Source organism: Hippocampus guttulatus, chromosome 19 (genome assembly GCF_054856545.1).
Source record: "Hippocampus guttulatus isolate MCC_2025c chromosome 19, RoL_Hgut_1.0, whole genome shotgun sequence".
NCBI lineage: Eukaryota > Metazoa > Chordata > Actinopteri > Syngnathiformes > Syngnathidae > Hippocampus > Hippocampus guttulatus.
Window position 1 is genome coordinate 5,770,444 of NC_141279.1, and position 25,986 is coordinate 5,796,429.

Here is a 25,986-nt window from a genome sequence, read left to right on the forward strand (position 1 = left end):
AGCTCATTTGTTTTCTGTCGTTTTGCTCCGCTGCAGAAACTGCCGTGTGAACGCAAGTGGGGCTGCACCGACGCTGTGCCGTTGCAGACACGCTCAGCGGCTTTGTACGTGTGAACGCTCCACACAATTTGCTGCGGTGCAAAATATATCGCAACAAAATACATCGGTGCAGCGCCGGAGCAAATGTGTGTCGTGTGAACAACTCGTCTCACGAAACACCCAAGTCACATGTTCACATTGAAAGGAATATAAATGCCATAATCCGCTTCAGCCCCCCACCCCTCAAAAAATAATCTACAAATGAAGATATTAACCATGAGCCACATTTATTCCATTATGACGACATTTTAATCGACACCTTCAAGTTAGACTGCAGTCATGTGCAGGTTAACGCATCACTATGTGCAAAAAAAGATTTTTGCCTGGGAAATGTTCTTTCCTATCCAGAATGAGATGACCCGTAAGTATTGGAGGATCGAACGCTTCAAATGCTACAAATGCTGGAGGAAAAGTGCCTGGATGCAAAGAGTAACTTTTTGCAAAAGCTATGCCTGGCCAATCTGTCCGACCGGATATTACACACATTGCTTTACTACAGCGAGGGCACACAAAGACACTCGAGTTTCACGCTGAAGGCTTTAAAAATAATGTTAAAAACTATTTTTGGGGGGTCACTACTGGATAGTCACTGAGGCCAAGAAATAAATTAAATGATGACACCACAAATGTGGCATAAAGGTTAAAAAATTTGATTTTACGAAGATGCCCCAACTGTAGGAAATATCTACAGTATACCAGGGATGCCCAACCAGGAACTCACGAACTGGTCCCAAATTGACCTGCATCACCGGAAGTTGTCAGCGAGCTGCACTTGCAGTTTGCGATCACAGCTGTTGCCTTAAATATACTTTTTATTTTTTTTATTCCCATTCAAAGTTTGTTTCATGTGCAATTCACCGATGGCTCTGACAAAGAATGGGAATTTGGAGCGCCAAGTGAAGCATTTTAAAACGGTACACGTGAGCTACGATAGTGACGTTGTTGCACTGAAGACGCTGCCAAAGTGCGTCAGGTCTCGACTAAGGTAGGCACTGATTCCTTTGTACAAACTCACAAGCTCTCTTATGGACGTTATTTTTATGTTTCGTTCATGTTCGGGTATGTTATGGTTGTCACATATCATGGCACGGTTGCTTGAAAAGTCGATCTTCGGTCAAAAAATGGTTGGGCACCCCCGATCTATACTATGACATAATTACTCATCGATCAAATCTTGAATCGTGAATAGACTGCTCAAACCTCGTTGAAGGCTATATGCATTGAAAAATGTATGATGAAAAATGAATTGATATTAAGAGCACGTTTTTGTTTTTTGCGCGCGTGCACATCATTGTTGTGTACCATGGTCTACATTTGAACAAAAGTTAAGCGTAGAGTACAAGACAGCTCGCTACTTTACAGCACTCTCATGTACAAAACAGCAGCTCCATGTCTATAAGCGCACAGGACACTTCAATATAAACTCTACAGGTGCTTTTTACTCGATTCCATTTTTTTAAGTGCAAACTGTGCCGATCGCAAAAGATACTCCTACTCAAGGACTCCCCGCGCACTAGACCGAGCGCTAAACATTTTTATTGACTCGGAATGTGGACTTAAAAACATTGAAGCAGACGCTCGAGCATCGGGTGAGTCCGTTAGTGCAATCCTTAGGAATAATACATTTGGCTTTTTTTTTCTTTAGTTAATTTTAGTGCAACATTCCAGACATTTGGCTCTTTTACGTTCTCATCTCCATCCAGATTTAAAAGGTCCCATTTGCTAACTTAACCTCCGTAATGGGTCCGCCTCGTGTTTAAAATGGAAGATTTTGACCACGAGGGGGCGCCAATTAGCAGTATATAACTAAAAACAGGCTTTGAATACTTTCGCGTACAGTACCGATGGCGACCGAGGTTTTTGCAGGGACTCGCTAATAGCTCGGGTCATTAAAAAGTGCAAAGATGGGAGAACGATACTAACATTGTCATCTCAGACTGCTTGTTAATGGCTCATTTTCTTTCTCCCGTCAACGACATACAGAAGCACGTGTCCAAACTTCTTTCCGCCGAGTGCAAAAGGTCAGTCTGAGCCATCCGGCATTTCAGCTCCCGTCCAGGCTAAGAGGAAGCGTTGACGATCAATTTGGAAAACCTCGGCGCCCCGCTCAAACCTCCAGTCCCCCACACTCGGAAGAAGCCTCGGGCCACGCGCGCTTCTCGGAACGTCACGGTGAGCGCGTTGATGGTGACGTCGGTGACTGTCACCTCTGCCGGGCCGAGGACGGGCCTCCAGGCCGTTTCGGGCATCTCGGCCTCTGTCAGGTGGTCTCCACCGGAATCTGGGCTCCACCCTGCAGCTCGTCTTTGACCTACACCAGTCAAGAAGAGAAGAACCTTAAAAATAATTCCTTTCAACAGATGATTCCCAAACAGTGTTGGGTGTGGTGTTCAGAATTTAAAGGTGCAACATCTGATCACAAGCCAAGTATAAGCACACCTGCGGTCTTTTCTCTGGTATCCTCAGTCTCGTCCTCTTCATCTCCAACGAGATTTTCTTCCACCTCCTCTTCCTCTCCCAGGCTTTTCCAGTCCTCATGTGCAGGACTCGCCGGCCTCAAGTTAAGGCACCTGCTCCGTGGCCTCCTCTTGTTGTAACGGGGCGCTCTCCTCCAAGCAGTGTATGATGGGTCCTCTTCCTCCTCCTCCTCATCTTCCTCTTCTTCTTCTTCTTCTTCTTCTTCCTCGTCCTCCTCCGGGAGTAGTGAGCGGGTCAGGGAGAGACGTAGGCGGGGTTTAGGCATGTCCTCGGCCTTGTGAGCGCTGCGAAGGTCCATAGTGTACACTGTGTTCTGAATGCAGACCAAGGAGATAATCATTAGCGCAACTGACGTGGCACTCAACCGTCCATCTCGATCCAGTTATTAAGAGAAGACCCGTGCCACATCATACATCACGAAAAAAAAAGAAGATCCCCAACCCCGCCCCTTCAAGAATAATATTGCACCTGCAACAGGAGCCGTTTTTTGGCTTTGGATCTTTTTCTCCTGTGACCCAGAGTTCTGTCTCTCTGCTCTCTGAGGAAAGACAAACACACAGTTAGATTGAATGCAGACAAAGCATTACTCTCATCTTCAATCGGACTTGTCCATTAAGGCCTGTCAAAATCACAACTATATCAACTCAAACAATACTGTCGGGATAGTTTCCGGGGAAGATAATATCGTCCTAAACAAGTAGTTGCCATAAAATCCATCAAGTCGTACTTCTCTTCATAGGCTTGAACTAAACGCTGATCCAGAATGTGTTCCTCGGGTTCCCATGTGCTGTACCTGCAAAGAAAAAAAAAGTGAACTTTTTTTTTAGGTCTATTTAATCACTCATCCATCTGTCAATACAATCATCGGACACTTTATTAGGAACCCCCGAAACAATCTGAACAATGCTTTGACTCACTTGGGAGGCCATCCTTTCCATTTCAACAGGTACTCCACGTTCCCCTGCGGAGACAGCAGGTTTTGAAAACAAGCCACAGACAAAGCACTCAGACTTTTGTAACCGGATGACTGCTCTTTGATTTCTCCTCCAGCCGAAGACATTAAGCATTATTAATATTCTATATTTTTGTGTTAGTGCACACTGCACCCTGAGCGTCCTATCAGTCCCACTTTCACAAAAAAAGTCTTGAAAAATAACATTGATAAAACGTGTCACCTTTAACCGACGGTGGCACGTGACCTGCATCACCGAAAGTTGTGAGCGGTCAGCAGTCTGCAATCGCAGCTTGCGATCATAGCTGTTGCCTGATATCTGAGTTTGTTTTTTCAATTATCCTCATTCAAAGTTTGTTTCATCTGCAATTCACCGATGGCACTGGCAAAGAATGGGATTTTTTAAAACGGTACACGTGAGCTACGATCGTGACGTTGTTGCACTGAAGACGCTGCCAAAGTGCGTCCCATGCCGCCGCGTCCAGGCCTCGACTAAGGTAGGCACTGATTCCTTTTTACAACCCCACAAGCTCTTGTATCGACTTAATTTTTGTTTCGTTTATGTTCGGGGACGTTTTGGCTGTTGCTCATTGTGACATGCGTGTGTGTATGCGTGCACGTGCGGTAGCGGGTCAATCACGGGAGGTCAGTTGCTTGAAAAGTCTATGTTCGGTCAAAAAACTACATCAACGAACTATAACTCGACACAATTAATTTTTAAATAACGAATGTATCTATTTTAATGAATCAATTTCAGGGAAAAGAATAAATGCAGGCCTCTTGATCATGTAAATGCACCTTGGGTCGGATTGTGGGTCTTATAAAATCTGTGGAGAAAGTTCGTAGAAAGAAGATTGTTAGAGCAAATATTGGCTGGAGGTATTGAAAAAAAAAATTAATTCGAGATGTTGCGGCTGCGGATCCCAATTTTTGCGTCACGTGACAACGTGTTAATTTGGACAACAATAATAATAAAAATAATGCATTCAAACATCATTAGATAGACAACAATAACGGCCCCAAACGAAGAGCTTGGCCAGCTTTTCGTGTCCTCCTGAAAGTGGACATGTAATAAGCATCTGCGCAACAATAAAACAACACCACCATCCTCTTAAAAGTCAATTAGGTAACCAGCTTCGGCTCTTATTAGCATGCTTTCAGAACATTTGCTCGCGGCGTCATGGCACCAAGGTGAAAGGGCATATATCTGCCGCAACTGGTACCTTCCGAACTCTTTTCTTCATGATGGATTCCACGGCGAACACTTGTTCGCCGATCGCTGACAGCTCCATCAAGTGCGCACCTCGGACCTGCCGGGGGGAAAAAAAGTGGCGTCTTTTCCGCCCCGATCTAAGCTAACGAAAGCTGCCGGGGGGGAAGCCCCGTTTCACCCGCGGCCGCCGGGTTAGGGAGGCAACACTTTGAGGCCCATTGAAACGCCACCAACTTGCACGGGCTGGACGTTTTCCGTTGGAAAAGAAGCTGCGACACATCTGCACGCAGCACAGCGCAGCGCGCGACCCCGTCTCCTACGAGAGCGCGCGATCCCACTTGGCCTCGCGCGCCCCCCTGTGGTCAGAATATATATCAACGTAGACGCTTCATTAGGTACACCGGCATCGTCTTATTTAGCGGGAAACGCGGTTTTGTTTTTCTTTATTTTCACTTAGTTGGTTGCTGTTATTTTGTTGATGATGCTGATGTGACAGTCGGATAGCTTCTGCAAATCCCAACGCCATTTGGTGTTTGTGGCATGGGAGAACGTTCGATTCTGTGGGGTTTTTCCCCCCCGAGAAAACCAGCGTCTTCAGTCATGCAAAACTGTGAAAAACATTGCCATCTATAGGCGGAAAAGCGCAATCGCGGTCTTTTAAAAAAGCTAAATCTCTTGAAATAATTTAAACATTTGTAGCGAGTGGGTTTTTTTCATTATTTGTTTTCATTTTCCATCTTACTTGCATAATATTTCTAACTTAGAGGACGTCTACCTTTTCACATCAATGCAAAGAATCCGCAGCTGTGTTGGCCATGGGGGAAAAAAGTTATTGTTTGGGGGGGGGGGGATAAAAATGAAGTCATAACACATCAGGAGAAAGTAGCTCGTTTTCAAAACAGGTCAAGGATTGCATCACTGGATTTTGTCGTTTGCCGACTTTACACAAGCAAATTAGACGTTTTATATTTTAGCAAGCAATTGTATTGATGGTGGCGATGCCTTTTATTGCATTAAAATGTTAATCCACTTGTAATGTGTACGGTACACTTAAGAACAATATGTACTTTATGCAACCAGTGTCTTTCCCCCCCACCTTAAGTAACATCGACACAGTTTCGCGATTGGCCAACTCTACATTGATTGACACGGTTGCGAATAAATCGGCGGTGTTTGCGGCTGTCCTTCAAGGAAACGCCAGCAGCTGATTGGCCTATAGTCAACTTAGGCGGTCCTTGTTAGGTAACGCGTGTAATTTGACAAAAGTTTCAATTTCTCCGCCCCAAAAACATCAGAGCTGTCAGTCTTGAGTGGCTTTCTTCACAGGGACGTTCTTGTTTTGACATTTTATCGTCAAATATCGTCTGCTTGTTTTTCAGTCGTGTAAAAGTTGAGGATAAAAATATGACTAAAGTAGACATCACAGAGATATTCAAAGCTTTCCTGGAAACTCCATTTACTTTACCGAGCCACGACACAGATGGTAAGTGAAAACAAACTGCTTACACACCCGTTTAGCACCGTAATGTAAAATACACCATGTTAACATTATGAAAACCAAAAGAAATGGCAGTGGACCTTTTTGTGTGCCTGTTGCATAACCGTGATCAAACGCTCCCAAGTTTTAGTAGAGAGGTAACTGTGTGTCCCTTCATGCATGTGTACAATACTCACACTCACGTGTGCATGTACTCGTTTGCATGTGCACGTATGGATACACACATACCTGTTAATATCTGGTTGGGGCAAAAGACCAAAGAAAAATCAAGAAAGCCTACTAGAACACCTGGACTTTAATTGGGGTTAATCAGAGGCACTTAAAATGGCAATGGCAATTTGACGTGAACGTGACTAATGACCACTGAACGGGTGTACACACTTGTCCAATCTCAGTCATTTATTTTTGCTTCTTTTCTCAGAATCTTTTTTTCCTCCATTTGAGTTAAAAGTCACATTCATGGTTGGAAAAAGTTCTGAAATTACTTATCTTGGTCTGAGTTTTTATGTCTGATATGTCTATCAGTGCTGTGATGGGGTTGAAAGCTGAATTGAACGGGAAATACTGTCTCTATATACATGACCTACTTCTTAACACCCATGAGTGTGAAAAGCCAAGGATTAAATGTCAAGTGTAGAAGGTATTGAAATATCCCTCCTCCCCCAAAATGCATTCAGACAAGTAAGTATTTTTGTAAATTTCCCCAGTGTGGGACAAATAAAGGATATCTTATAATAATAATAATAATACATTTTATTTGAAAGCGCTTTTCATCACACTCAAAGACACTTTACAAGAGTTTAAAACACAGGATAAAAATGTGCACTTAAAACAAGCATACATAAGTATCTTAAGTGTTAGTGCTGTGGTCGATTCGATTAAAGTGTAAATCAGTTCAGTGTGCTCTGAAGTAACTGAATGCAGGGCTGTGTCTGGCATGTAGTTTCCCAATTCAATTACTAGGTATCTGGTTTTTTTTGTTGTTTTTTTTTTGCTTTCTAATGCAGACTGTCTGCATTTTATTTGTTTATTTTTAAAGAAATTAGAGTCAAGTAATGTCATCATATGAGGTACACGCCAGCTCCTGGTCCTGTCTTTCCAGAGTTTTAAATGCATGTGTTGCATTGAATATACTAAGATGCTATGTACTTGCTTCAAACATGTCCGACATTTTAGGCTACTGTACAGTACTATATTTTATTGCGGTACAGTAATTGTCAATGTTGTTCTCGTACCACGTGTGTGACACAGGCTCCCTCTAGTGGCACAAAAAATACTGAATTGTATGGTCAAACTGTGCGGAATAAGATAAGATAAGAAAACCTTTATTAGTCTCGCAATGGAGAAATTCCCAATTCACAGCAGCAAAGTTATGAAGGAAGAAGTAGAACAACAAAATATAGGAGCTGCCGGAAAGGCAGCCACTCTCGCGGCGCCATTTTGAAGTCAAAATAACAAAAATAACACAACACAACACAACACACAGGACGCAGACAGTCGTGCAATCTTCACCACTTTTCTGCATACACTTTGTTGCTAGTTTAATTCCCACATAATTAGTATTCAAATTGTGCACAATATTACAGTGACCTACAATGATATTAGATATAATTTTTAGAAATAACATCTCTGCCGCATTGTGGTTTGACCATGAACTACCTAGTACGGGCCTATTATGCTACTGTATATTAATGTTGGTTATAGTGGTACATGGAGAGCTTCGTATTTTTTTGAGGAAGGATTCAATGTAAAAAATTTATGAACCACTGTTCTATTTTACTGAGATGCACCTGGAAGTAGAAGGACAGTGTTTTGATGTGTGACCTTTTGACTTCTTCGGTCTGACTATTGTGTTGTAGCAAACAGAGAGTCACAATGACACAAGCAGAATTTGAGAAACTTCCCCTCCTTCCCCATCTCAAACATTTGTTTATCCTGATTAAGACATCATGTCATATGATGTCTGCCTCACAGTTCAGAGGCTTCGGTGTTCATATCTGGGCTTTCTGCATGGAGTTTCAATTGTCCATAAATGGCCTGCCATTGACTGGTCATGTTCACCTATGAGCCTAATAAGGACAAAAGTGCTATAAAATATGGACGATGCCAATTTGGATTGGATTGGATAAACTGTATTATCAAATGTACTGTATGTGTAACATACATTTAGTTTATAAAAAAGTCAACGGCAGCGATGAGCCAAGTTGAGGTGGTATGGAGAAGACATTTTGGGTATTGGACCATTATAAACTGTGTTCACTGTCAACTGTATTTGTATGCTGATGAAATGTTGCACGAGTCGACCTTGGGAGCTCCTTAGGAGCTCTGTCACTGTGCACGACAGCGCCTCCTTCCATGCATGTTGAGTACATGAAACACGGTATGTTGACATGTTGCGGTGGTTGCTGCACATGTTTTCCCCATGTGATCGCTGGCGCCCGACCCGCCCTCAAGAAATCCAACATATGCTCTGCGCTCCTGCAACCGGTTTCCTCATGAATTAATGAGTAGGAGATGGAACGGTAAAAAGAACTAGGTTTAAATTCGCAGTTATTATTTATTATACGTGTACGTTTTTAATCATTATTTTTAAAAAGTTGCTTTAAGTCGTTTGGTTTCCCAGTCCTGTGAGTTCAAATGAAAATTGAGAATGAGTGTATGTCCTATACAGTGCTCTCAATTGTCTGAACCTCCAGCCCCTTTCAAAGAATGAGTTGTTTTGCTCGTGACACGTTTTTTTCTGCAATATATAACTCGGTCAACCAACGGCAACGCCGCGATTTGATGGAACATCTCCTATTGGCTCCCGACAAAGATCCCACCCAATCGTAAAGTTCTAGTATTAATATTTATAAGATTTCATCCAATCAACGCAGGGAAGGAGTGTGGCTTATTCCGCACACCCAAACGTTATCTTGTTTGGAAGTGCACTAAGACTATCGGCGGATGAAGACTGTTTCTTATACTCACGGATAACCCAACGTGCGAATAACTTAAGAGTCGACAGTGTTCGTTTTGCAGCGGAGCAAAAGTTACAAAGCGGAGAGCTTTTTATTTTTCCTCCGCCGACGCGAGCAAAGTGGTGCGACAACAGCGAGGGGGAAAATGTCGGTGGAACCGATCGTGGTCACGTTGGAAACGGCCACCGGGGCCCCCGCCTCGTTGCCGGTTGTTCTGAAGAAAATTATGGAAATGCCTCCGCCGAATATCCTGGCCGGTGACGACGGTATGACGCCATGTAAATACGGGTTACACCGGTAGTTTCAACCTAAATAGAAAGAGGGGGAAAAAGACTTTAAAAAAAAACACGAAAATGAAGGCAAAATTGACAAACGGTAGATTTATTAAATGAACATTACTACGGTTCTGTAAATTGCTGCTTAACGGGGGCGGCTTGATGTGGAACATTATGTACATTTTCTTTGACCTGTCTCACCATGCAGGCTCGTCTGAAACACTTTCGGGCTTTAAAAATGTCTTTAAATGATCTGAGAATCTGTTAGTTTGCTTTTTTTTCTTTTTTTTTTTTAACCGACTGTGAGATGCAACCAATCTAAGTGTGAAAAGGCATTGTGTCAACGCACTTGCAAACCAATATAGATCCTTTGGGTTGTTTTCATCCATCAAAACCATGAAGAGTTTCCGAGGATTGCAAAGCACTTTTTATAATCGGTAAATATATTGGTTTATTGAACAGGGACAATGCACGAAACAAAAACGCAATCAAACATTGCCACGTGGATTATTTGGAGAGTAATATACTGTATCCAAAAATATCGATTAAAGTAAGTGCTGTCTATAGGCTATTCATAATAGTTTGTGCCCCCTCCTGTGCATTTTGTGAGCCCGGGGAAGTGACCCGTATTGCCAAGAGTGTGCATTTGAACCACATTTACTTTCAGGCTGAACGAGAATCAACACAAATGTGCCTTCTACCTAGATACATGTTCACAAACAGCTTTATACATGTTTAAAAAAAGACCCACTATGGTGTTTGACTGTCTACATGTTCTGTGTGTGTTAGACACGGACAAGGAGAAGTTGGGGTTGGACGAGGATGCCGACCTCAGCGGAGGAGGCAGTGGGATGGAGCCGTCGGCCGCCCTCACCCCCGCCATCTGGGACAAGACCATTCCCTATGACGGTGAGAACTTCCACTTGGAGTACATGGACCTCGAGGAGTTCCTCATGGAAAACGGCATCGCCGCCTCGCCCGAAGAAGACGTCGCCGTCAAGGCGGAGGAGGTGAAGGAAAAGCCGGCCGACGTGTCCCTGCTGCCGGTTAACGAGCTGGTCAAGTTCGATGAAGAGGTGGTGATCATCACAAACGCAGAGACCGATGTCACGTGTGATGTTACAGCAGGTGAGTGGAAACGGGGGCCAAAGGCATTGGGTTCTTTCGAGTTTAAACTTTCTTGTCTCCTCTCCTCAGAAGTGACAACAGATCCAGAGAGCGAGACCCCGGACGCCGACGACATCCAGGTTGACGTTAACTACGAGCCCGACCCCACCGACCTGGTCCTGTCGAGCGTACCGGGAGGCGAACTGTTTGACCCTCGCAAGCACAAGTTCACCGATGAAGATCTCAAGCCTCAGCCCATGATTAAGAAGGCCAAGAAAGTTTTTGTCCCTGAAGAACAGAAGGTACGCAACTTTTGTGCAGCCGCTTTTTGCTCGGCAATATTTGGGGAGGACAACCGTTTTTTTGCTCCAAAACACCGGTAGGGTGGAACCACATCAACACGAAAAAAAAAAAAAGACATCACTTTTTTGGGGGGTAATATATAAGTTTAGATGTTAACCACCAAAATGGAAAATTTTCGAAATGCCATTTGCCGCCCCACATGCAGATAAGCCGTTTTGATGTCTCACAGTGACTCAGCAGTCCTTTCCAGTCATTGAGTGACTTCTTGTTGACCTGAATTTGGCCACCATGTTGACAGGCAAGACATATCTCCCCCCCCCCCCCCCCCCCTGCAAGAATGCAGCTAAAAAGGAAATTGCTAATAGATGGCTAGAATGAGTTGGACCAATGGAATTTGAAAGCACAAACAAGCCATCAGTGGTAAATATTGTCTTTTTGTCCTACTTTTTTCCCCCCCCGCCTCAAGAGGAAGGACTGAGATGACTGTTCTCAAGACAATTCAGGCACTTGTGTTTGTGATCGTATCCTTTGACTAAGGCGAAGAGCAGGATGGGCGTTTGGGAATGCAAATGAGCCCAATAGGAAATGAAAATTGAGTTTCACCCTTTTGCTCAATGAGGACTTGCCTGAAGAGGTTTGTTGCTTGTGTTGGCTTGGACTGAAGACCATGAAAACCATTTGGGTATAAGAGCGACAGCTAAATTTAGCTTGCCCTGGGAAAATTTGGTATGGTGACCTCTGACCTGACTGGATTGGAGTATGCCGAACTGTGATCCGGATCGAGTTTCAATTGTGGCTTATGACAGAATACTAAATGGCAATTCTGACACCCTTGCGATGAGTGCAACTGTGCAGACACAGTCTCATGCTTTCATTGTGTAAATTTAAAATTTTCAATTCCGTTCGGCGTCACCCGAGTCTGCCAAGCAGCCACGTGAAGCAAAAATTACAAAAATGTGCTACATTCTTTCAGGATGACAAGTACTGGCAGAGGCGGAAGAAGAACAACGTGGCCGCCAAGCGCTCACGCGACGCCCGCAGGCTAAAGGAAAACCAGATCACCGTGCGAGCGGCGTTCCTGGAGCGCGAGAACACGGCGCTGAGGACGGAGGTGGCGGACCTGCGCAAGGAGTGCGGCCGCTACAAGAACATCGTGGGAAGTTACGCGGCCAAATTCGGAAAATTGTAAGGGATTGAAAAAGAAAAGAAAAAAAAAACTGTTGTGAATGACTTCCCTCCCTGTAGCACTTGGGATTTGTTAGGGATCTTCTTTGTTGGCCATACTTATAGATATATATGAAGAAAAAAAAAGAAACTGCCTAACAAAGGTCGGGGAAGGGGTGGCGGGGGGTAGTAATACCCTTTCAGACCAGAGCGTGGGTGTCACTTCCTGCCGCGGTCGCCTGGTGAACTGTTCCAAGTCATCGCACAAAACCAAACATGATGCAATGGCACACCAACAACTCATCCTTCCTCTTTTCTCTTTCAAGTGTGGTGCCGGAAGACCTGTAGACTGCACTTAAGATTTATTTTTTTCTAAATGGTGTGGTTTGGAGATGGAAAAAAAAAAGAGGAAGGGAAAAAGTGGAGCAGAGCACGCGATGCAACGGAAACTCACGTTCGGAGCTTTGAGCGTTTGAGTGAAGCGCTTCTCGTGTTCTGTGCTTTTGTGCTATAAGCGGTCATCTTTTATTGATGATATAATAATAAGCTTTTTAGCGTTGTGACATCTTTTTTTAAGTTTAATTACAAGAGGTGATAGATGCGTAACGATTGCAATACTTTAAGACATGGTGACAGATTATTCCTGAATAATCTGTCACCACGTTTTAAATTTCCATTTGGTTTTCTATGTTCAACAAAACATGTAAAATATTTTTTGTCCATTTTTTTTTCAAATTTAAGCAGGTGGAAAATATTGAAATGTATTCAGGGAATTACATTGTCCTGGTTTTCCGTGTGTGTGTGGGGGGGGGGAGTGGATTGTTGAGTGGGACACCTCACACTTTGGTGTGTGTGTGTCTGCCACACTTAGTGTGTGTCTTTGTGAATTTTATGTGTGACTTGTACAAACTCCATCAATGCATGTCGTGGAAATGGTTCTCGCCTATTATGGGACTTATTTGTATCCCCCATCATTTCACTCCCGGTCAAAGGACAAAACTGGGAGGAATCTCGTTTTGTGGCGATAAAAAACATTTGATATCATAACATGCTCGGAGATCATCTGTTACCTTTGTAATGCGTTTTCTAATGTTCACGATGAGGGGAAATGTTTGGTGTTTCAAAACACCGCATGGGGAAAATGACGAAGTTTGTCATTTGACCTTTTTTTTTTCCCTCACCTCATTTCAAAACCACGTAAAGGTTAAAACTATTGTTCAAAAAACCTGTTCAGTTCCCTTCACGTAATAAACTATGAAGTAGAAAGTAGCTTTTAGTACAGGGACATTCTGTTGCATCACCAATGTTGTTTTTCGTGTTAATTTCTCTGCCGCTTCCTTATGGGCACTGTCCGTTCGCCAGGAAAGCTACGAGTTGCCAAACTGAGGCACGTCCGGTGGAATTTTGTGGATTTACGACATACCTCGATCTATCAAAGCACTTCCAGCCTTATTCATATTCAAATGCAGTTTAACCAGAGTTTTCGAGCATCACCTTTTAAAGCGGTGTAATCTCCGGACGATCGGCTTCCTGACCTGTTCGAAGTAGCTCTCACGCTTTCTGCTGCTGTCCGGATTGCATATCAGCCTTCTTTTGGAAATGTCAACTTTTGAGGTTGTTTTCTTTTGAAACTTTCATATTTGTTAAATGCGGTTTTGACTTTTTCAGTGTGATGACATTCATGTATATTCATTGTGTATAAATAAAGCCTTGTAGAGAACATCTTGACCAGTTGGTGGTGGTGGGGGGGGGGGGTGCTATTTCCATATTTACCGAATTTTATTCTATGTGGGTGCGCCAGAGAGGAATATTCCATTTGAATTATGACAAAACTCTTTAAATCTAGACAAGGCATTCTCACACAACACAAAGTTCGTTATTTGAAAGAGCTTTTATTGAAATCACTTAACAAATCGAGGTCACCAAAAAATTGTTGCCAGAAACGTTTACAAAAAAAAAAAACCTGGCGGAACTACGAGACTAAAAATGAAGACAAGACCACGGTGTCTTCACCTCTTCTTGAAGCCATACTTCTTCCGTTCGTAGAACAGATCTGTTTTCGAGCTTCCCAAATTCACAATCTTCGGACAGCCATCTCGCTGCGAAAAAAAGAGCAACAGAGCGTCAGTGGACTTTCCAGTGGCTCCGAGATGGCAGCGAAAAGTATGACAACTGACATCTTTCTCCTGGATGGTACACTCTTTACAGTAATAGGCGTCGGACACTCCCGGCCCTCCGCAGATGACGCAGCGTCCCTGGTAAGAGCCATAGTTGCACTCGTCGCAGATACGGACCAGCGTGCACGGCCTCACATAAGAATCACAGATGACACACTTGCCATCGCCTAAAGAGGGGAAAAGGGACAGATATACAGTAGTCGTAATATACACATACTGTTACAATTTCAGATTAAAGAAGACAGAACAAGACCTCAGGAATAAAGTCATTAAAAAAACAACTGGCACTGTATGTCATTCCACAATTTTTAAATAAAGTGCACTTACGTTTGGACAAAAGTGGAATCTCACACATTACTTATTTCATAGTATTGGCTGGAAACGATTAGGCTTATTAACATAAAATGCATTCCATTCGATTTAACTGTGTCATTGATGAATATTTTACTGCTGAAAAGATACGTGAAGAATGACTTCAAATCGTAAGTCCAGTCAAACATTTTCTTTACAGTATGTCAACACAATAGACAATAACATATTCATGATGGGGTTGCATACAAAAAATAAGAGATAATTAAGAAAAATACTCACATTTTTCGCAAAGTCTCCCGATGGCTGCAGAATTCAAAAATAGCAGTTAGTCAATTGTTCATTCACTTTAATTACTCGTACACACGTCTCTTCCACACATAAACGCCTGTTTATTTCCAAATTAGGCATTTAATAATAATATAATGTTCATGCAGACATTAACTTTGACACGCTAACACCGATGCTAAGTTTCAATGAAGTCCATGCTGCAACTATTAGCAAATAGCATGATCTTGCTCAAAATATGTCCAAGATCGGACAGTCAAGTAAAAAGAAACATGTTGTCGTATCAATGAATAAAACATACCGACACCGGCTTGCTTTCTACAGAAAATCAAATCTGGATGATGTTTTGCCATTGTTGGCTAACGTACTCCAAGCGAGGCAGCGCAGTCAACTTTCACCTTTGAACCCGTAAACCACATACGTCGATTTTACAGTATCGCTACCTAGTGTCTCAAATGGGAATTACCGTTACATGTGCTTAATGATGGTGACCAGTCTTTTATCAATTTGTTCACGTATTTCTATAATTATAATTACATTATATTTAAAAAATGCATATGTTTATGGTGTTATGGAATATAATATATGGTAATATAATGTAGCCAAAGAAAACACGTGTCCAAACGCGCAGATCCTCTCAGTTACATAAGACACACCACATTTTAAATTATTTACAATAGATATTCGTCTAAAAATATGTTAAACATGTCTAATCATAAAAATATTTAAATTGGTTCTCAATAAAGATGATATGATTACAATATACGTCAAGCATGAATAAAGTGTGTTTATGTTCTTTAAGGACCAGTAAGCCCTGCCGTATAAAATGTGTGACGTCACTAGAAATCGCCACATCTTTGTCAGTGAACAAAATGGCAACCTACTGTCTCACCGTCGCGCGGCTGCAGGTATGAGACACATTCGCTTATTTTCGTATGTCATTCAGGAATGCGTAGGCTGTCATGTTGATGCTTTGCATTGTTCTTCTCGATCGTTGTGTGCCCGAAGGAATAAATCGCTTTAGGGTCGAATTCTCCGTCTCATAGCCGGTTGAAGCTAGCTAGCCGGGTCATCGTGCCCCTCTGGGCGCATTCAGAGGGCAACTGCGGCAATTGCATCCTGCAGACTTTTGGTAAATAAACCCATGCACTGATTTAAAAATCAGTCATGACTAAGTCTTGAATATAATTTGGTATTCAATTCCTTTTACTTAGTGCTCGGATTTCAAGTTAATTTGACAAGGTTAACCACAAGGTTAGACGTACAGGAGAACAGATTGACTAAACAAAAGACTTTACAGTTTGTACGGCGAGCAGTGCATTACAGTACATTTGCATTTAATTATACATTCTATTCGGGCTTAATATGGTCTATCAGTTACCACCAGAAAAAATAACATGCATCAGTTTAGGGAAAGTCATTTGTCTGTCTGTCTGAATCATTGTTTGTAAAGAAGAATATGTTAATGTCTCTCTCGTCCCCAGCTTGCTCTGGGGCATGGCGCACGGCGGCTGCATGTGGCGGCCGCTTATAGAGCCAAGGCCCAAGTGTCCATGAGCCGCTTCGAGCCCACCTCCTTCGTCAGCTACGACAAGCTCCAGTCCAATGTTGACGTTGTACGAAAGAGGTTAGCGTCCACCTACATCTTGCTCTGCCAACGTCATGTTTGTTTGCCCCTTGGCACAGTTTTTCCGCGACAGCATGGGCAGTAAACCCATGCCTAGTTGTGTTTCTTTTTTTTTCTCCTGTGGAACCGAATGAACAAGCTGTTGCCCTCAAAGAACGCCTGCTCTCATTCTTCCCACCCAGACTCAACCGACCTCTTACCCTGTCAGAGAAGATTGTATACGGCCACCTCGATGACCCCCACAACCAGGAGATCGATCGCGGGCGTACTTACCTTCGCCTGCACCCCGACCGCGTGGCCATGCAGGACGCCACCGCGCAAATGGCCATGCTCCAGTTCATCAGCAGCGGCCTGTCGCAGGTGGCGGTCCCCTCCACCATCCACTGCGATCACTTGATTGAAGCCCAGATCGGCGGCGATCAGGATCTGGCCAGGGCAATGGTGAGTTTGCGCTAGGCGCAATGCATGGATGCTGTTGGAAAGAGTGGATGACGAGTAAGGTGTCGTGATTGGTCATTTCAAACCAGGAAGTAAACCAAGAGGTCTACAACTTCCTCGCAAGTGCTGGTGCTAAATACGGAGTTGGTTTCTGGAAACCGGGTTCTGGGATCATCCATCAGGTAAAGAGTTGGGATGTAATTTTGGACTTTTAATTGGATCGCAACTGCAAAATAGCTGAGTCATGTTCTCTGTTCAGATCATTTTGGAGAACTACGCCTATCCTGGTGTGATGCTCATCGGCACAGATTCCCACACACCAAACGGTGGAGGACTCGGTGCCATCTGCATCGGAGTCGGAGGCGCTGATGCTGTGGATGTCATGGCAGGGATCCCCTGGGAGCTCAAATGTCCCAAGGTCAACAGAGTTTTTTTTCCCACTTTACGCTGCGATGACTCTCATCCTAATGTGCCACTTGAAAACACCAACAACAAAAGAAATTCCTTGAATTCCTCTTCTTAGGACTCTTCCTCTTTATTTATTTATTTTTTTAGGTGATCGGGGTGAGGCTGACGGGTTCCCTCTCTGGCTGGTCGTCACCAAAAGATGTCATCTTGAAGGTGGCTGGCATTCTGACGGTGAAAGGCGGCACCGGCGCCATCGTCGAATACCACGGACCGGGTGTTGACTCAATTTCCTGCACTGGTGTGTGTGTGTGTTTTTTTTTTAATGGCTTTGTAATATGCATTTTAAAGACATTGAAATAAATTCTCCTGTCTGAACTCATTCATGTTGTTTGTGCACAGGAATGGCCACCATTTGCAACATGGGAGCGGAAATCGGCGCTACGACTTCAGTGTTCCCTTACAACCACCGCATGAGGACTTATCTGGAGAAGACTGGGCGCGGAGGTATGCGATGTGCCGTTTTTGCCACAGACTTTGTGTTTTGATTGAAATATTGATATTTTGTCCCCGCCCCTCAGAGATTGCCGTTCTGGCTAATGAGTACTCCGATCTGCTGGTGCCAGATAAAGGCTGCGAGTACGACCAAGTCATCGAGATCAACCTGGATGAGGTCAGTCCCCATTTTTAAGATTGCGTTACATTTCTTATCTGTCATACTTGACATGGATGGATTAGATTTGATTGTAATTTATCTGCCGGCGTTTATTTTTTTGTTTTTTTTGTCAGCACTGTAAACTTTTCTGCCTATTCCAACCCCCCAGATTCTTCCCCCAATAACAGACCGTGATCCGTGATCAATACAATCTGACTTGTTTGATTTAATCAGTCAATCAACCTTTTTACTTTGGCGCGACTACTTACAGTTCCGTGCATTCCTTTTCACATGAGCAGAATCAAGTATAAACAAACCACATAATAACCTTTGGTCAATTACGTTGGTCACAATTTTATTTGGATCCTGCTCAGACACGGTGACAACATCTTATATTCCTGATTTACTGTTTTCAGCTGAAATGACACAAAAAGTCATTGCAATTTTCTCATATTTATCTCCCGCCCCAGCTAAAGCCCCACATCAACGGTCCATTCACCCCCGACCTGGCTCACCCAGTGTCCGACGTGGGTTCCGTGGCCGAGAAGAACGGCTGGCCACTGGAGGTTAAAGTTGGTATGGATTTTTTATTTATTATTTTCCTTAACCGGCTTTTCAAACGCTATTAGCGAAAAATGTATTTCTTTACACGTCTCTGTTCGTATTAGGTCTGATTGGCAGCTGCACCAACTCGAGCTATGAGGACATGGGCCGCGCCGCCTCCGTGGCTAAGCAGGCTTTGGACAAAGGCCTGAAGTGCAAAGCTCAATTCACAGTCACCCCCGGCTCGGAGCAGATCCGCGCCACGATCGAAAGGGATGGTTACGTGAGTGGCGCTCGCAGAACCGCTTTTGCCTTCGGTTGCCGATGAAGCAAACCAAGGTGATTATTTTTCATCTAGTCCAAGATCCTTGGTGACGTTGGAGGTGTCGTGTTGGCCAACGCTTGCGGGCCCTGCATCGGACAGTGGGACAGGTGGGATGAAACCCTGCTTGGAAAAAGTGTTTTGAAGCGGCGTCGCTTTGGCGCTAACGTTGGTTTGTTTCGGATGAAGGCGCGATGTGAAAAAAGGCGAGAAGAACACCATCGTCACCTCCTTCAACAGAAACTTCACAGCCAGGAACGACGCCAACCCCGCAACGCACGCCTTTGTCACGTCCCCCGAGGTCAGACAACCGAAAGCTGATGTGGAAATGGGAAACGTGCAGGCAATATCTTGTGTGCGATTTTTTGTAGATTGTCACTGCGTTGGCCATCGCCGGAACTCTCAACTTTAACCCCGAGACCGACTACCTGACAGCCCCCAACGGTGAGAAATTCAAGTTACAGCCCCCCAGTGGAGATGAGCTCCCCGCCAGAGACTTTGACCCGGGTCAGGACACTTACCAGCACCCGCCCGCCGACGGCACGGGCCTCAAGGTGGACGTCAGCCCTCAGAGTAACCGACTGCAGTTGCTGGAGCCCTTTGACCAGTGGAGCGGCAAAGACCTGGAGGACCTGAGAGTTCTCATCAAGGTCGGATCGTCATACATGAGCGTCCCGCTGCCACCGTTTCTCCTCAGTGATCCCATTAACTCATTCAGTACCAGCCAATTCTGGACCAAGTCTGAAAAGACGTTTAAAAACGTCATTGGGAGTGAATGAGTTAAGGAAGTTGTTTTGCGTTGCAGGTCAAGGGCAAGTGCACCACGGATCACATCAGCGCCGCCGGGCCTTGGCTGAAGTTCCGCGGCCACTTGGACAACATCTCCAACAACATGCTGATCGGCGCCGTCAACAGCGAGAATGACGCCATCAACTCGGTGAAGAACCACCTGACGGGCGAGTACGGAGGCGTGCCCGACGTGGCCCGTCACTACAAAGTGAGAACGGAAGAGGGATTGACGTGCAGCAACTTTCTGTGTGTGTGAACGATAAGGACAAGGTCTCGGCGTTGTGTGCAGGCCAACAGCGTGTCGTGGGTGGTGGTGGGAGACGACAACTACGGCGAGGGCTCCAGCAGAGAGCACGCCGCGCTGGAGCCCAGACATCTCGGAGGAAGAGCCATCATCGTCAAGAGCTTCGCTAGAATCCACGGTACGGCACCGCCACGTCAAGCCCGGCTTTTTCCAGCCCGTGGCTTGGCTGACCTTTTTTTGCGTCCTTTGTAGAAACGAACCTAAAGAAGCAGGGCCTCCTGCCTCTGACCTTCAGCAACCCGTCAGATTATGATAAAATCTGCCCCGATGACAAGATCTCCATTAAAGGACTGGAAACGTTCACTCCCGGAAAGGTGAGTCGCTACATTTCAAGCTCGAGCCAAACGTTTTCCTGCAGCCTGACTAAAGCGCCTCGTTTCCCTTGTCAGTCTTTGAGCGCCGTTGTGAAGCACAGCGACGGCACCGAAGATGTCCTGGAACTCAACCACAGCTTCAACGAAACGCAGATCGAATGGTTCAAGGCCGGTTCCGCTCTCAACAGGATGAAGGCGCTGCAGCACTGAGGGACGGACGGGGGAGGGCGGGGGGCTGGATGATTTCAGGTGGGATGGTTGGGAAGGAAACTTGTCACGATCTGCATCGGGTATACCTCGCGGAGATCCTCTCTTGTCACGCGTGTCCGGTCAAACAATCGCAATTGCTCTGCGGTCATGCCTGCCCCTCCTGTTGTACATCGCAGTACATGACGTTTTTTTTTATGTGTGTGACGTACGCTGGCCCGGTAGGCTTTCAACTCACACGTGACCGATTGCTGGCGTTGCCAATATTCTGTCACGGGTCAGAACTTGACCGCTGGATCTCTGGTGCTGTTGTGCATGCCACATATTTCACGACAGCTGTGTGTGTGTGTGTTTGTGACAGTTAAGCCAACGGAACTTTTCGAAAATAATTTAAACCAAATTTGTGATATCGGCCGAGCGTTGGTTGAATGATATCAATCCTCCGTTTTCGGAATGTGCTTTCAGCTCTGTTGGTTAGTTGCCCTCAGTCTTTCCCACGTCATTTTTAAGGGTCGAATGAGAAAGAAAAAAATCGACCACTCTTCTATTTATTTTCCAGGTTTAAGTCATGAAAATATTTTTGCTCTGTACTCACATAACAGTGACATTCTCCCCCCCCCCCCCCCCCACACACACACATGAAAAGTTTCCTGAAGTCTAGGAAACAAAGCTGATGTAATACTGTTACCACTGGATTCTGTATCTATGTAAAAACTGTCAAATGAAGGTTTGTTTTTTGCAGCTGATGTGGAGAAGATACAGATCAGATTTTTTTTATCTATAATGGCAAATTTTAAAAAACTATATACAATAATGAAATACAAACATCTCATAGTCTCTGTCTATATGTGCTTAATTTCTCCCAGCTGCTCTGTGTTCTAAAAACCGGAATGGGTTGTAGAATAAATACTGACAGATCTCGCCTCATGGTTTTATTGGTGTGGTCATATAGTTTGCAAAATGTTTCGCTGACCTTATTCAGCTACAGGAAATTGGACAAGGTGAGAAACGGCATTAAGTGTGCCGCATGTTTTTGGAATATGATGTCTTTATTACTGACGGTTGATTATGCAGGTTACGTTTTAGCTGTAGGATGTAGGCATCTAAATTATATGAATGCAAATATTTTACTCTGTGTAGTGAATTCTATTTATGACTGAAAACGAAAGTGAGTTTTCCACGTAGGCATATTCTAAATCGTCTATACGGCCGCGGCAAAAGAGCGTGTGAGCGCAAAAAAATGAATTGAAATTGAAAATCGAAAAAAAAAAAAGCAGTGATTTATGGAAAAATAATTGAGTGTAATGAAAGCTGACTTTAAATGTTGCGTTTGAGATGCTGCAACCAGTCCCGCTATGCATTCAAAGTCCCAACTATGCTTCCAAATGCAGTGAACAAAGAATTCAGCGTATGTGGTGAATCTGTTTCTTTTTTTGGGGGGGGGGGTAACCTCCCATTTATCAGCACATCCTTCGCCTCCCTTCTCCCATTCTGATGTGGTTCAGCCTGAGTGGGTCTCATCCACGCACACGACGTAACTGCGGCCTGTGCGTGGACGGATTTCATGACATCATCGTCTGGGCGCAGCGCCTTTGATTGACACCGGATCGCTTGTGACGGTAAGTGCGACAGTTGCACGTCCAACCGAGTTAGGATGATAAATTGACGATTGTTGGGCGGCAGACATCCTCGGATTTCTCCCGTTGTCGCTTTTTGTGACGCCACCACCGCTAAAACAAAAACAGTTTGAAACCTGCACAGATTTTAAGATCGCTGTTCGGTTCCAGATATTCGTCAATATTAGCCTGTTTGTGTACGTGAAGCCGGCACAGACGCTGTTCGAGAAATAAAAGGCCTGAAGCGGTTTTAGTGCTGTGAATGATTTAAACTGGGCTCGACATATGGTGCTGTCATGATATTTCGGGCTCTTTAAAGGACTAGTTGAAAGTTTCAAGTGTGTGTGTATGTGAGTGTTGACGTGTCTCCCATACTGATGAACAGGCAACCACAATGCCATGCTTTCACTGCAATGCTTTCACAAGGGAGGAGGCTGTGGGGATTTTTTTTTTTGGGGTGGGGGGTGGCTTTTGTGTGTGTGTATGTGAGTGTCCTTCATTCAGCTTCTGTTTCATCCCTATCCTGACATGGCATGATGATCAAGATGGAATATGATCTGACAGCTTTGCAGTTGTGTGTGAGCGAAATAAAATTGTAGTGTCTAAGAGTGTTTCAGTTGTCTACCACACAAGGTTTCCGTAGTTTGTGTTGATTGTTTCGGTAGTGTGTGTGTGAGAGCATTTTTATTTGTGTGTGTGTGTGTGTGCGTGTGTGTGTGAGAGCAATATAGAACTGAGTAGTATGTAAGAGCATTTTGGTTGTGGCGTGTCAGAGAGCGTTTCAGTAGTGAGGAAGAGGGTTTCTTCCAGTGGTCAACCCAAAAGTGTGTGAGCAAAGAAATCAGCAGTATGTGTGTGAAAATTTCAGTCTTGTGCATGAGAGCTTTTTAATAGTGCGCATGCGAGTGAATGTTTCAGCGAGTGTGAGTGGGGGCGGGGGGTTAGTAGTGTCTGTTAGACAATTTCAGCACTGTGTGTGAGTGCCTTTCAGTTGTGTGTGAGAAAAACAATTGGTAGTATGTGTAAGAGCATTTCAGGTGCATGTGAGAGGTACTTTAATGTTGAAATTTCGAAGCTTTCACCCACTCTTCCACATCGGCGCGCTCTCACAAGTACGACTGAAATGCTCTCAAGCATGAGAGCTGCATGTGAGAGTGTTTCAGTCACGTGTGAGACTTTTTCAGTTGTGTGCCTTTTGTCGGTGTGTTTCTGTCGTGCGTGTGAGTGTTTCAGTCATGTTTACTCATAATGGAAGCTTTCATCCACTTATAAGGAAGCAGCAGCAGAGAAAAGTCCACTCACTCCTCCATGGCCTTAATAAGCCTGCTAATAAAAGATCTCCGAGCCAGGTTGTTCAATTATTTAGGTTACTTATCAAATCGGGCCAGCTGACACTGTGTGAGCATGCATGCATGTGTGCCAAACTCAAGGCCCACAGGCCACATAAATCTTGCTTTCCATATTTTTTTTCCCACAAGAAAAAATAATTGTAATATGTTGGGGCACATTATTGCCCCCCCCCCCTCCCATCATGCCTTTATATTGACCTCTTATATATTTTTTCTCCTTCAGTTGTTGCTCACGCCCGCCATGCATGGGGCGTAACCCTCGGCCCCGCCCTCCGCTTCTCGTGTGACATCAAGGAAAAGGACACGCACGTCTCACACAAGCCAACATGTCTGACGCCGACCCATCGTCGCCGACGGGCCCCCCGCTGCCTCTGGCCTCCCCTCGCAACCCGCCTCAGATCTCCTTCCCCTTCCTGCGGGAGGGAAGCAGGGTTTGGGAGAGGGAGAGGAAGCCCCCTCTGCCCGGCGGAGAGCTGCCCAGCCCCCTGCCTACTAAACGCACTCGCACGTACTCGGCGTGAGTTGCACTTTTTTTTTTTTTTTTTGTCATTCAGCTCCTTGTTGGAGAAAAGAACGTTGTGCAAAAAGTTAACATGCATTTGCGGTTCATCGTATAGGCAGTTGACTCAATTAGTGTTCTGGTCCACACGGGCCTCACTTGCCTCCATCTTGGCTGTGTGCAGGACTGTACGAGCCAAATCGGGTCCCGTGTTTAAGGGCGTGTGCAAGAACTTCTCCCGCTCACAGGGGCATGGATTTATTCGGCCCTCTCATGGAGGAGAAGACATCTTTGTCCATATCTCAGAGTGAGTGAAGACTCCTGAGTCTGAATCCTTTCATGCACCCTGTCACCTGATAACATGAGAAGCTGTCCACTGTAGCAGCCGCTGTCCCCGAAAGGGTTAAAATCTAATTTCGGGAAGGTCAACGATAGTCCATCCGTCTCTCATGTCGATTGTGCCCTCTCTGACACAGCATTGAGGGCGAGTACGTGCCCGTGGAAGGGGACGAGGTGACGTACAAGGTGTGCCCCATCCCCCCCAAGATGCAGAAGATCCAGGCAGTGGAGGTGATGATCACCCACCCGAAGCCGGGAAGCAAGCATGAGACTTGGTCGGGTCAGATCATCAGCTCCTAGACCTTCGCTGCTGACCCAGAGGGTCTTGGGAGAGGTCTGGATTGGAAACGTTGGGAGATTTTCTGTCACAGGAAGCATGACGAATGGAGATGAAGGGGCGAGACGGGAGAGTCGCAAACAGGTGGCTAGAAGGTTTAAAGTAAAAGATTTGAATGTAGCCTGCAGAAATACAAACCTGAAAAAAAATTGCATCGTCATACAATCCCTTCATGAGTGTGATGGGCCACAATATTAGGCACACCTGCACAATCAAATGGCAATTCCGCCTTTATAAAACCTAATACTCAATTCTGAGGTTGTCAAATAGGTCGTTATTTAACAATACGGTGATTAGTGTGGTTTAATTTGGTGGTGTTGCTAAATAATGACCAAAACCAAGCAGAATAATTACTATTAAAGGTGGTTTTGTAAACAGTACTTGGCTTGGATCTCATTCGATTGGGCAGGTGTACTAGACATCAGAATCAGAATAGTTTTGTACTTTATAAAGTATATGATGAGCTTCTACCATTGATCTGAAGGTCCCCATTAGGTTTTTTATCATCTTAAATCCATTTCGTGCATGGACAGGAGAACTGAGCGTGGCTTCTCGTGTCGCGCCATGACATAACAAATGATTTGCAAATGTTATTCGAGCGTTATTGGTGTGGGGAAAAAACAACCACTTCAAAGCCATAAATCATATACATACATCAATTTGAGAGGGTTTGGGATTGGAGACGCATTCTATGAAGGGGAGGAACTTGATGTGAGAGATGAGGATAGGATGGAGGAAGGATAAAAGGAAGACTTATTTAATGGACAAAACTATTGGGAGACTTGGCCTTTAGTACCTAAAAGAAGTGAAAATGGAAGACAGTATAGTGTTGGTTCTCTTTTCAGTTCAACTCTTCTGGCAAGACTTGGGTCTGTGGGCTTTGTCCATTTTTTTTTGCCCTGCATGAGGCATTGACAGATGTCGGTTTTCCCCCAAAAATGAAATGAAAAAAGAACGAGGGTGATTGTTGGAAAATGTAGGAAAATCGGTGTTCATTTCGGAGGTGACGGCAAGTAGGAAAACATTTGTGTTATAGGTTTTCAATGACTATTTACTATTTATTGACTTATTTATTTTGTTCGTAACCGTCTTAAACATTTGAGCAACTCAAAGCCTTTTTGAATATGGTACACTGGACTCTTAATTAGCATTAATTTCTACCTGACCTGTGTCATTTGAAATATTTCAGTTTTGTTTGAGCAGCCTTTCAGTAAAAATCTTTTTGAGTAGTAACACAAAATGTATGTGGCGATTTTCACTGCTGTATGTTAGCAGTCAAAAGCACTTATGTGTCTTATCGTAGCAATTGTCTCTTTTGGTACTTGGGTAAAATTTGAATAAACTGACTGTATTCGCGTGAGTGATAACATGGTGGAACGAAAGCGACAAATTAAACAGGGTGACTATTTTGACCACACT

At 44.4% G+C, this 25,986-nt stretch overlaps 5 protein-coding genes across 6 annotated transcripts; 3 read left to right on the top strand and 2 right to left on the bottom strand.

The window, feature by feature from the left end:
* Positions 1-309: 309 nt before the first annotated feature.
* cbx7b (chromobox homolog 7b) lies at positions 310-5,080 on the bottom strand. Of its 2 annotated transcripts, XM_086138631.1 has the most exons (6): positions 4,753-5,080; positions 3,495-3,538; positions 3,305-3,370; positions 3,046-3,115; positions 2,539-2,890; positions 310-2,410 (listed from the first exon to the last, which is right to left on the bottom strand). In XM_086138631.1, the coding sequence occupies exons 1-6, from the start codon at positions 4,819-4,821 to the stop codon at positions 2,160-2,162; spliced, it is 852 nt and encodes a 283-aa protein (XP_085994757.1). In that variant the 5' UTR covers positions 4,822-5,080; the 3' UTR covers positions 310-2,159. The 2 variants fall into 2 exon arrangements, with proteins under 2 accessions (XP_085994757.1, XP_085994755.1); XM_086138629.1 differs by lacking the exon at positions 4,753-5,080 and having other exon boundaries at positions 3,495-4,721.
* Positions 5,081-9,126: 4,046 nt separating this feature from the next.
* Positions 9,127-13,769, top strand: tefa (TEF transcription factor, PAR bZIP family member a). Its single transcript, XM_086138628.1, has 4 exons — positions 9,127-9,466; positions 10,265-10,603; positions 10,673-10,884; positions 11,859-13,769. The coding sequence occupies exons 1-4, from the start codon at positions 9,346-9,348 to the stop codon at positions 12,072-12,074; spliced, it is 888 nt and encodes a 295-aa protein (XP_085994754.1). The 5' UTR covers positions 9,127-9,345; the 3' UTR covers positions 12,075-13,769.
* Positions 13,770-13,921: 152 nt separating this feature from the next.
* Positions 13,922-15,241, bottom strand: phf5a (PHD finger protein 5A). The gene is made up of 4 exons (XM_086138632.1): positions 15,125-15,241; positions 14,818-14,841; positions 14,227-14,393; positions 13,922-14,148 (listed from the first exon to the last, which is right to left on the bottom strand). Exons 1-4 carry the CDS (start codon positions 15,174-15,176, stop codon positions 14,059-14,061), a joined length of 333 nt encoding a protein of 110 aa, XP_085994758.1. The 5' UTR covers positions 15,177-15,241; the 3' UTR covers positions 13,922-14,058.
* Positions 15,242-15,674: 433 nt separating this feature from the next.
* aco2 (aconitase 2, mitochondrial) lies at positions 15,675-21,349 on the top strand. The gene is made up of 17 exons (XM_086099181.1): positions 15,675-15,731; positions 16,308-16,450; positions 16,633-16,891; positions 16,978-17,070; positions 17,148-17,306; positions 17,444-17,594; positions 17,696-17,800; positions 17,875-17,966; positions 18,419-18,524; positions 18,617-18,774; positions 18,850-18,923; positions 19,003-19,114; positions 19,185-19,463; positions 19,619-19,810; positions 19,892-20,024; positions 20,099-20,220; positions 20,296-21,349. Exons 1-17 carry the CDS (start codon positions 15,696-15,698, stop codon positions 20,428-20,430), a joined length of 2,349 nt encoding a protein of 782 aa, XP_085955307.1. The 5' UTR covers positions 15,675-15,695; the 3' UTR covers positions 20,431-21,349.
* Positions 21,350-21,885: 536 nt separating this feature from the next.
* Positions 21,886-25,984, top strand: csdc2a (cold shock domain containing C2, RNA binding a). The gene is made up of 4 exons (XM_086137861.1): positions 21,886-22,046; positions 23,616-23,909; positions 24,076-24,198; positions 24,368-25,984. Exons 2-4 carry the CDS (start codon positions 23,719-23,721, stop codon positions 24,528-24,530), a joined length of 477 nt encoding a protein of 158 aa, XP_085993987.1. The 5' UTR covers positions 21,886-22,046; positions 23,616-23,718; the 3' UTR covers positions 24,531-25,984.
* Positions 25,985-25,986: the final 2 nt, after the last annotated feature.